The following is an 11,042-nucleotide window of genomic DNA, read 5'->3' on the forward strand; positions in this document are numbered from 1 at the left end:
TTCCATTCCCACGCCCCCCCCCCCCAAAAACCCTCTTTCCTCCCATCCCCTCCCTGCACATTATACACCAACGTATTGGCAAATCACCAAATACGCAACAAGTTTGAGCAGGTTTGAATAAATAAATAAATACGTAAGTACGTACAAAACATAAATAAATATCAACGCATTGTGTGCACACACACACACACACACACACACACACAGCAGGGGTTGCCTCATTGTTTCACTTGAGATTTGGTGGAGTGGGCCTAAACAAGTGGAACTAAATATTAACAAATTGTAATTACCTCTTTAGGGGGCGGCACTGTGGTGTGGGGGTGAGCGCTGTCGCCTTGCAGCAGGAAGGTCTTTGGGGTTTTCTCCGAGTACTGCGGCTTCCTCCCACGGTCAGACATGCAGGACAGGTTCACTGGTGACTCTGAATGGCCCGTGGGCGTACGAGTGGGAGAGTGAATGCTTGTCTCGATGTTGTACCCCGTCTCCCGCCCGATGCTACCTGGGATCGACTCTCTCAGGACACATGTAACTAATTATTCTAGCTAAGTGTTCTTAGTTTGGTTTCGAGTCTTTATGCTAAGGGCACTGACGCTGCTGTGTAAAACCTTGTCATCCAACTCACACCAGCCAATAATAAGATTATTCTTTCTATTCTATCCCAAAACAGTGACCTCTTCCTGCAACCATTAAATGGTTGCTTCATGCTTTGGAGAGTCAACGCTGAGCTCAGCTAACTGGTCTCATGTAAAACACAAGAGTCGTTTCAATCTTTATAAAAAGCAAATAAAAAGTCCTTTTCAAGGAGGCAATAGTATACATACAAGATTTTAAGATTGTAACATGAGTCATTCAATTTAGCATAATTCAACAATCCCTCATCTTGACTGATTGCCAATTAAAAAGCTATTCTCTTAAGCTTTAAACCAAATCCAGAGAGGACCAAAGCTTCGTCTGGAGAGCAACTCTGTACAAGTCCCTCATTGAGGTTAGAATCCACGCCAGATGCAGGGGGGGGGGGGGGGGGGGGGGCAGCACAAACAAAAATACAAACAAAAGAATCAAAAGAGCAACAAAATGCTTGTCTAGAAAAATTCAAGGATGTCTTAAAGCACTTTGTAATTTATACAGCAGGAGCGTGTCGAAGGATTCTATGATTCTAACATCCAGCGGGAGAAACTTCTCCCCCCATTTTTTTTTGGGAGAGTCCAACAACAACCCGTTAAGGGTTATAGAACAATCAGAAACAGAGTCAGTTAGTTAGTTTATTATTGTGTTCATATTATTATTGTAGACAACCTCCTTTGGCAGTGGAGTATGGAATGCCCTTTTAGTCCAAATTAAATAAATGAATAAATACGTAAATACATGAAATATGCATTTAAAATACATCATGAAATAAATAAATGAGGCAATAAATACATAAATATTAAATACATTTAATTATTTCATGGTACTTTTATTTCATAATGCCACTTTTAATTTCATGGTACTTTTATTTCATAATGCCACTTTTCATTTCCAGAGTCTTTTATTTCATAATGCCACTTTTCATTTCCAGAGTCTTTTATTTCATAATGCCAATTTTCATTTCCAGAGTCGAGTATGAAATAAAAGACTCTGGAAATGAAAAGTGGCATTATGAAATAAAAGTACCATGAAATAATTAAATGTATTTAATATTTATGTATTTATTGCCTCAATTATTTATTTCAAATACATATTTCATGTATTTATTCATTTATTTAATATTGACTAAAACGGGATTCCATAGTGGAGACGTGTCCGAGATTTTCTTTCAGCCGTGTTATTGTTAGACTGCCATTTATTGCCTCGGTATTCAAAGGTTATTGACTGTGGGGGATCCTTCCAAATCTCTGGTAGAAAAAAAACAATACATTCTTTTTGTTTTTATTATTATGTGTTATGAAAGCACCGTTAAGTATTTTAATTGGACTTAAACTTTGTCATCATCGATGACAAATGGAAGAAAAAACACGCTGGAAACCTGGGGAATTATTACTTATTATTGTCCACTACGTGATCCATTTATAGCTGCTAATGGACTGTGTCGACTTGTTGCCGCAGAATACTCAGAATACATAAAAATGAAGTAGAAGTACATTTTTTAATCACCAAAATGGTACTGTATAATTTCTGAATATACTTTAAAAACCTCATAGCTTCTCGTTAAAAATGATTGAGACACGCTACTCATGAGCTTTGTCACTTTCTCCATCATGCAGCGGCGGATTCTGGGGAAAACATCCTGAGTGTGAATCAGGGAAGTGGAAAAGAAGTTTGACAAATATTCTTTTGTCTAAAATTCGTCCACTTAAGTACACATTTGTGATATTAGCTTGATTTTGGTTGAAGCAAAAAAGTTTGGTCCAGTTCACGGCGGTAAAGCCGTTGCTTACTGACGTGATCACGCCCGCTGTTGTCATGTAAACGTCATATCTCACATAACCACCCTCACATTTCACAATGACTCGTTAGCAGTAAAGAAAAGGCAGAAAATGTGACAATAATAATGCATAATACAATAGTTTTGGGAGCCAATGTTTCCCAAACAAATGAATGAAACGAATGCGCAGCGAATGCCAGCTCGGCTACCGCGGGGAGCTAACGCGGCTAACAGTTTCCTCCAATACTAATAGAAAACACTGGACGGCTGCCTCAGTACCAATGTCCCACAATGCAGTGCGGTGGGGACGCTAACGCTAATAGCTAACAAAAGAGCGGATAGCTCTGTAGCGCTTTAACGTGAGTTTACGTATGAGACGTCACCCTGGTATGAGAAATACATTGAGCTCCGATGGGTTACCACGGTTACGCGTCACGGTAGTTACGGCTCTCTTTCCAGAATGTCGCGCAAGAACCTTTATGAGGGATCCAGAATTGTGGCCGGAATCCCGTAGACTCCTACGCCTTCTGGAATGTTTAGTGGGATAAAGGTCACCTCCCGAAATCCAAACCACATATCACCCGCAGGGCTTTATATCAATCTGGATTATTTCAAGACAAGTCAGACAAATACCTCCCGGCACTCAGCCTTCACGAGTGTCATCGAAGGCCGAGGGCGCAAAGCAGGAATTTCAGAACGCCTGAAACCGTTCACACAGTCGCACAATCAAAAGAAGCCACATATAAGACGAGGTAACGAGGATCTAACCCACACAGCAGACACAAAACACTGTGCATGGTTAAATCAGAATAGTACACAGACCCTCTTGGTTCCGTTCGACTGCCGCCTGCTGGTGGTTTTAGCATATCGCTGCATCCTGGCCAAACACAGTTTTAACTTTTAATGTTTATCGACGAGTTGGGAGAAGTTTCCCGACCCTCGAACATCAAGAACGTCCCCATTCATAAGACAAAAAGGTGTACGTTCCTTCTTCATCCTGTAAAAATCGACGTATGGCAGGTGCGACTTTTAATCCAAAGGTAATGTGCTGATGCTGCGCCGTTAAAAAACCGCCCCCGCCCCCCTGCATCAACCCTCCCCCCCCAGGCTTATCATTCATGTGTGATTCGGCTGCTCCATGCACACAGCCGCTGAGACTCAGACGCAGAGAGAGAGGGAGCATTTTACAGGAGGTACAGTAGAACAGCTGCAGCTGGGCGCGTGACGCACCGCTGGATGGGGGGGGGGGGGGGTCAGATGCCCCTGCTGAGAGAGCGGTAAGCACACAGGAGGGCAGGTCAGCCTTGTTGCCCTCTGCCACTCCTCACCCCCCCCTTTCCTTCTTCTTCTCCTGTAATCCCCGTCCCACCGCCCCCATCTCACGCCACCCTCGTGTCCTTCATCAGGTGGAAGCAAGAAGTACAGAAGAAGAAGGAGTGGAAGGAGGGAATAGTTTTGCAGTTTTTTTTCCGGGGGTACTAGATCGGGTTCGGTGGGGGGTGGTGGGGCGTCGTCGCCCTAACGAGGAAGCGGCACCAGGATATCCACGTAGTTGATGGGGAAGAAGCCCGACTGGCCGTTGATCATGCCCTCGTACCAGTTGTCATCGATCTGATTGGTCAGGGTGACGACGTCGCCCTCCTTGAAGCCCAGCTCGCCTTCGTTCTCCGGTTCAAAGTCGTAGAGCGCTCGGCAACAGGGCTGGTCCAGGGGGGCTGGGACGCATTAATATTATAGAATGTTTCAAGTTTTTAAGGGCCGACAACCTCTGTACTCAAGTTCCTTGAACTTGCATTCTTTCTAATGTCCATCAGGGGGCAACCTGTCAATCAGTGTGTATCCCCGCCCTAAAGTGTCCCCTTCTTTACGCCTGTACTAAATGAACACCACGCTGTATTGAAGAATACTTGAAACTAGAGACTGAAACCATAAACTCATGTTTACAATGTTGACTGAATAAATTAAGAGAGAAGTAGTTGAGAAGAAGAGTCATTTCCTCATAGACTTCTATGGGAGCAGAGGAGTCGCCCCCTGGTGGTCACTTTAGAGAATGCGAAAAGCATCTATTAGAGCATTTATGAGCCCAATATGATTCCACAAGATACAGCATAGGAACGGAGGTTCAGAGAAATGCATTGTGGGATGATGTGCTATTCTTGCTTTCTCATGCAGTCTGACAAGGAAATTAAGTTCAACTTCTTGTCGTTTGGCCAAGCACTCATTCAACAACCCAGAGCCCCCCCCCCCCCCCGCTCGGTACCTGGTGATCTTCCGGGCGATTTGGCAGAGTGGATGCCCCCGTTGTGGCTCTCGCTGGGCGGCAGCAGCTCCAGGGTCATTCTGGGTTTGGGGGCGTACTCCTTCCTGGGCTTAGCGGACACTTCTTTTATCCTGGAAGCGCCAGACACAAAAAGATTAAAACACCACCTTTTTCGATCGGTTCTCGTTGACCAAAAAGGTCGGCGCACACAGGGTGATGACTACCTGTCCTCCATCTTGCTGGAGAGCTGTTGGAGGATCTCAGCAGAGCGGCTGTGGTATTCCAGCTGAGCTTGAACCAACGCTGCCAGCTGGCTCACCTGCTCGATCTACAACACACACACACACACACCTTTCTGTTTTCCAACAGCTCAACCTGTCCTGTATCTGAACCATGCTGGGCCATGCTGGTCTGGCCCGGCACAGGATTCTGCAGTTCCCCTCACAGCCAAATCTGTCCTTTTCTTCTCAGATTTCTTCTGCTCTTTTGTCTTGCTCTAAATGTCGAATCGCTGCACTATCGGTCTACGTTTAACTCTATCGAGGTCAACTGATTACTACTGCGAAGCAGACTCGAGCTGCGTCGACTGATAGCCGATCATCTACAACTATTCCGATGATTCAAGTTCATTTTCAAGCAAACACGGTGAATTATTCCGGCTTCTGAAATGTGTTGCTCTTGTGTTCCTCTTACGAAGGGAATTAAACATATTAGTTTTGGGTTTTCTTCATGGATGAAACAAAGACACTTGAGGGATCTCGGTAATAACTGGCAGACATTATTAAAGAGAAGTCCTCACGTCGCTCTCCAGCAGGTTGAACATGCTCTGCTCGGCCACCTCTTTGCTCTCGTCGAACTTCTCCAGCGCCTGCTTGATTTCGTCATCCTGGACTTTTCCCTGCCGCTTCTTCTTGTAGTCGAAGTCCAGGCGGCGGCCCTCCATCTTCTTCAGGTGGTGCTGCAGTGGAGGGGCCATCAGACGACGCGGAGGGGAAAGAAATACAAATGGGTTCGGAGACCTTTTAGGACCTTTTGATAAGCTCTTACACAGCCTCTGTAACACGTAATGTGACTGTCATCCATCACGTCTTCTATTTTTTACTCATACCTGAAGGACTTGTCCATCAGATGACCTTGTGTCTTCACCCCAGAGGATTTTGTGCTCACCTGTATCTCCTTTAGGTCTTTGTCGTGGAGGTTCTGCAGCGGGTCGATGAAGTTCTGTTTGACCTCCATGTCCAGAGCGTCCTTCACCTCGCCGAGCTCCTTCATCGCTTCGCTGGCATCAATCAGTGCCAGGCCTTCGCAGACGGCACGAGAGGCAGAGAGAAGTGATCAGTTATTGCTCTCTTGTTATTGTGTGACTCATTGTTGGAGCATTTTTACAACAACTGGTCCACTGACTCTGGAAACTGGGGGTAAAGGAAAGCGGCTGACGCCCCTCTGAGCTAACACGCCATTATTAGAACACAGCACCCGTAGATGTGTGTGTACTTACCGAAGCTGGACTCGTCCCCGAGCTCCCGTCCGAACCGCAACATGGCGTCTCCCAGGACGCTCTCGGCCTGCGGGTACCCAGGCCCCTTGTCCTGCCCGCGGATCTTGGACATGGTGTTGATCATACTCAGCTTGGCTCTGGACGCTGCGAGGTGGCGAGGGTTCAAAACGTCAGTGCCTGATTTGCGCGCGCTGTTGCCGTGGCAACCCGAGTGCTTGTGTGGGTTTGATACCTGGGTTAGGTTGAAGGTACTCTGTGGTTTTGGTCATGATGTCCAACACCGCTCTGCTGGTGACGTCCACCTTCTGCAGGGAAAAACACAGCGGGGGTCGTTGTGGGAGACGACCGTTATGTCCGCTATGAAGCTACAGCCGCCTGCAGGGTAGCTTAGCTTAGCATAAAGACTGGAGATGGAAGGAAAAGAGATCCGCCAAGAACTCTGAAGCTCAAGTCAAAACAAAGTGCTCGCTCTCGGGGGGGCAGACTGTTTATGCTAAGCTAAGCTAACCGGCCATAGCCGTCTACGGTGTTAAATCCCCTGAAGCCGTAAAAATGAGGGAGCTTATTTTAGATATATTTAAATATCTGACCTGCACCAAAACAAGAAAAACTGACATATTTAATGTGAACTGTTGATGATGCAGAAAGTAGATGTTTGGAGCATTTAAGACTTAAAACACTTCAACAGGAATGTGACTGTGAAAGAAAGGTTTTCTACATTTAAATGCCATCTATATTTAAATGTTTTATTCTTTTATAGTGGTTTGATTTTCTTGAGGTGTGGATTCAGTATATAAGTATTTACCTTTTCCATTTCCTTAAAGTCATCGTCTAGCTTGGTTCCTTCTGCTCCTCCAACCTTCTCACTGACTTTCTGCAACAGAAATCACAGAAAACAGATAAATGTACATATATATATATATATTATGAAAAACATACACATGTATGTACATTAATACACATCAATGCACACACACCTTGGCACCTCTGTGTTTGTTAGTGAGGACATGCTTATACCAAAGAGACACACGTGTGTGTGTGTGTGTGTGTGTGTGTGTGTGTGCGTGTGTGTGTGAGAGAGAGAGGGCGAGAACAGTAATGAAAATAATAAGTGCGTAATGAAATACAAAAACAACAGGCAAGAAGTGAGAAGGAGAGACAGATGAGGATGAAGATGCAGTTGCCATGGAGACACGAATCTGACTGGGTGCTCCCATGTTTCCAAGAACCACACACACACACACACACACACGCGTGTGCAGGGATGAGAACCTTCTAGACCACTGAGGCATGAACTGAACTCCATCTGTTCCCCTTCCTCCCCCAGCTATATTTCTCCATCTCCTCCTCGCCCCTTTCTTCACTCCCTTTGTCTCCCGTCTCTCTCCCCTTCTTGGCTTCCGGCCCTTGTCTTCTCAGAGCACCATCACAAGGGGCTCACGGCGAGGAGGTCACGGGCCGCGGCGCCCTGACAGCAGCAGGAGGAGCAGAGATCTCCTCCTGCTCTGCGGAGGACATCGATCCGGCCCGGAGGACAATCAGGACAATGAGAACCGTTCCAAAACACAGCAGCATCTTGCACCGGAGATGGATAGAAGGCTGGATTGAGAGACCTGCAGTGCTCGGATCGAATCGGCCGCAGCGTCATCTGAACCCCTTCAATGGTTCGGTATAGAAGAAACTGGAGGGAACAGAACGCGTGTAGCCAAAGCTGAGTCGGCAGTTTCTAGAGATGTTTTTCCACCAACCTGTTATTGGAAAAGACAAAGGGAGATTTTCATGGGACGAATTGGAGGACGAGCTCCCTCTTTAACTCGACTCTGCGACCTTTGTGAAGCCGGATTATCTTATTTTGGAGGTTAAGGAGTCTTCTGTTGCTTACACATTTTCATCGTCCGTTTCATGAAGGGAAAAATCCTTAAAAAAATATCAGGATTAATTCACAACAAAACACGAAACAAAAACTTTGTTTCTGCGCCAGGTTCCTCTGAGCAGCGAGGACATCATCAGGCATCATCAGAGGTTCAGGAAATGATGAAGAACCCCAAACGTCTCTTCTCTCCCCCGGATAGAAGCTTCGCCTCAGACGGGGAAACGTGAGACGCAGCAGCTGTTTAATCCCTACGCAGAGAGACGGAGGCGCAGGAGGAGACGACGGAGACGAGGCGTCCAATCAGTTTGAAGAGATAAAAAGACATTTAAAGAGACAGAAAGGGAATTAAGTCAGAGAAGCAAACGGACTCGTCAAAGCCTGCTGTGTCATCTGTGTTGAGACGGGATTAAACAACTGTTGGAGCCATTGTTGTCCAAACTCAGTACGCTAATTAGCCATGCACTTAGTCCCGCCCCTTGACAGCGGACTGGCCAATCGCGGCAACGTGCAATTCCCGCAGGTTGTCGGTGCTCTGCAGATGCATGTTGACCGTCGGTTAGATTCCTGCAGGAAGACCGGATAGGACAGCAACAGTCGTGCATTGTTAACACCACCAGGGGAGGAAGAGGAGGAGGACGGACCGGCAGGGGTATATATATAGTCTGTGACGTGTTTGTTTTTGGAGGCGGGGCTTGAGTCAGGAAGATAACTCATCAGCTGCTTTATAATGACAAACCCAGTCCTAAAGCCGAAGCCTCCTGGGAAACCTTCCCACGTCTCCTTCTGATGGAATAATGTGCTTCTTTGGAGCCTTTCCGCAGGTCACAATGTGGCAAGAAAGGGAGACTTTCTGTCCGTGCAGCTGCAGCTGGCTCTTCAGCTCAGGACGGATGAGGCGACAAACACAAAGACACACAAAGCGCAGAAAGCCGCCGTAGGGCGATCACTCCGACTGGAGATGGTGTGTGAGGGAATGACTTTAGGACGCACGGCAGCTCAGCGATATGTTCAGTGCGTCAATGTAACGTGACTGAAAACACAAAGATAGGAAAGGGGAATAAAGAAAGAGCAAGAAAGGAAAGATAAGTGGATGGTTTGTCTCCTCTGCTGTGAATCGATTCTCTTGTTCCAGAAGATTTATGGTCTGCAACCACACACACACACACACACACACACACACACACACACACACACACAATTAGACCTGTCTGATATCTTTAGAGGAGGCAGGACCATCAGACGGACGTCACTCGGGAGACGAATCCTTACTGGTGTTGAGGTTGAGAAGTTGCAGGACTTTATTTCTGTGTGACATTCAAACCGACCAATGAGAATGCCCCCTGCCTCAGCGAACAAAACCGGCACACTTCCGGGCTCTCTTCAAGAGGCGAACCGACGGCAAGGAGGTCAGGGGTCAAAGGTCAGACAGACAAACCAGAAGGTTCCGGAAGCTCTGACTCGCCCTCCGTCTGACGCTCCGGCACCAGCGACCATCAATTATTGAGAGAGCCAACCAGAGCTCGGCGAGCTTGCGTCACGCCTGCTTTCTCTTCACACACCCACGTGTGTGTGTGTGTGTGTGTGTGTGTGTGCGGTTGCCACGACAACACGGTGCCGAGGGTTTGGCGTGGAGGCAACAGAGAGAGAGAGAGAGAGAGAGAGAGAGGCGGAAGTCTCATAGGAAAGTCTCTATCTTTCCTATCAAAAAGATAATATTCTCTAGTTCTTGTTCAAACTTCCTGTTGTTATTACTCGTAAAAGGGTTTGAAGGTGATTTTTTGTTCAGTTTGTTTCTAAATGTTGTCATTTTGTCTTAAATTGGGCTTATTTATTTGTCTTTAATTGCCGCTTTATTTTGAAAAGCTCTGACCTTTTATAAACTATGAATTTCTTGTTCTACCTCTTCTCTCCTTCATATCCATCCTCTCCTCTTCCTCACTGGATTCTCACTGTCCTCAAGGTCTCATTCATTCAATTAAAAAGGCCTCAAAAAGGGTATAAAAGTGGCTTTTTGGCGCTTTCTGGATTTCTGTTGAGCTTTGATCCAATAAAGTCACGCCTGCTGATGTTTAACAGTAAATAATACGACTATAAACTCCATATGAATGAAGTAATCCTGAGCTCCACATTTCGACTGGCAACGTTTTGCTGTATGACAAAACAAAAACACGGTCTGAAAGCCAACAACATCGTGGTTTGAGACCTGTCAATCAGTGTAAGCCCCGCCCTGAAGCATCCCCTGCTGTGTGGTCTGCTCGTTGAGTCATTTTCTCATAGACGTCTGTGGTTGAAGTGGATGGATGAGTTGGTGGAAACTTTACAAACCTCCTCAAAGAAGTAGTCTTGGTGCTAGACGTGAGGTGCTGAAAAATCTCCCTCGTGTGGCGAGTTGGGATGAAAAGTACTTAACAAAGAATGTTTAGTATTCATCATCAATCATATTTTATGAGTAAAGAACATTGTCTGAGTGAAAATGTGGAATTTTGCAAAAACTACTTAAATACTAGGATAATTATGTTTAAGCAACTGGAAGGCTTTTATTGTGAAAAGTACTGAAGGTGGGTACTTCAACTTACCGGAAATTTAACTATGAAAAACTTTAAAAGCGGGAATAATAATATTGAAAAACGGCGGACGAGGTTCACATGGGGGACGTTTCAGCGGTGAGTAATGAGCAGGAGCAGATGAGAAACAGGAAGTGCTTGTCACTGACTCGCCTTCTCTCCTCTGTGGACGTGTGATCGTTGATCTCTCTCGCCCTCATGTTTTATTCAGCCAGGTGACACCAAGGTGTCTCGTTTCTCACCGCTGATGGCGGCCATCTTGGTTGTGAGGGCCGGAGGACTTTGTCTCTGGTTGTTTTTGTCCACACACGCACACACGCTGGGACGTGTCCTGCACTCTGCAGGAAGCCGCTGTTTGCGGCGTAAAGTCTTAACGTTTGCTGCTCTCGTCTAAAAATAATCATCAGCAATCACCCGCCGCCTCTGATGCACAGCATCCGCCC

General features: G+C 46.2%; 1 protein-coding gene across 1 annotated transcript in view; it reads right to left on the reverse strand.

Moving 5' to 3' along the window:
- Positions 1 to 2,106: 2,106 nt before the first annotated feature.
- sh3gl2b (SH3 domain containing GRB2 like 2b, endophilin A1) overlaps positions 2,107 to 11,042 on the reverse strand; it is an 11,303-nt gene continuing 2,367 nt past the window's right edge. The window contains exons 2-9 of the mRNA XM_040182476.2: positions 6,968 to 7,036; positions 6,395 to 6,467; positions 6,163 to 6,306; positions 5,832 to 5,965; positions 5,464 to 5,622; positions 4,889 to 4,992; positions 4,665 to 4,795; positions 2,107 to 4,119 (exon numbers count right to left, since the gene is read on the reverse strand). Coding sequence (XP_040038410.2) covers positions 3,923 to 4,119; positions 4,665 to 4,795; positions 4,889 to 4,992; positions 5,464 to 5,622; positions 5,832 to 5,965; positions 6,163 to 6,306; positions 6,395 to 6,467; positions 6,968 to 7,036 — 1,011 coding nt within the window. The 3' untranslated portion in view covers positions 2,107 to 3,922. The remainder of the gene's footprint in view (positions 4,120 to 4,664; positions 4,796 to 4,888; positions 4,993 to 5,463; positions 5,623 to 5,831; positions 5,966 to 6,162; positions 6,307 to 6,394; positions 6,468 to 6,967; positions 7,037 to 11,042) is intronic.

The sequence above is a fragment of the Gasterosteus aculeatus genome, chromosome 7 (assembly GCF_964276395.1).
Source record: "Gasterosteus aculeatus chromosome 7, fGasAcu3.hap1.1, whole genome shotgun sequence".
Lineage (NCBI taxonomy): Eukaryota > Metazoa > Chordata > Actinopteri > Perciformes > Gasterosteidae > Gasterosteus > Gasterosteus aculeatus.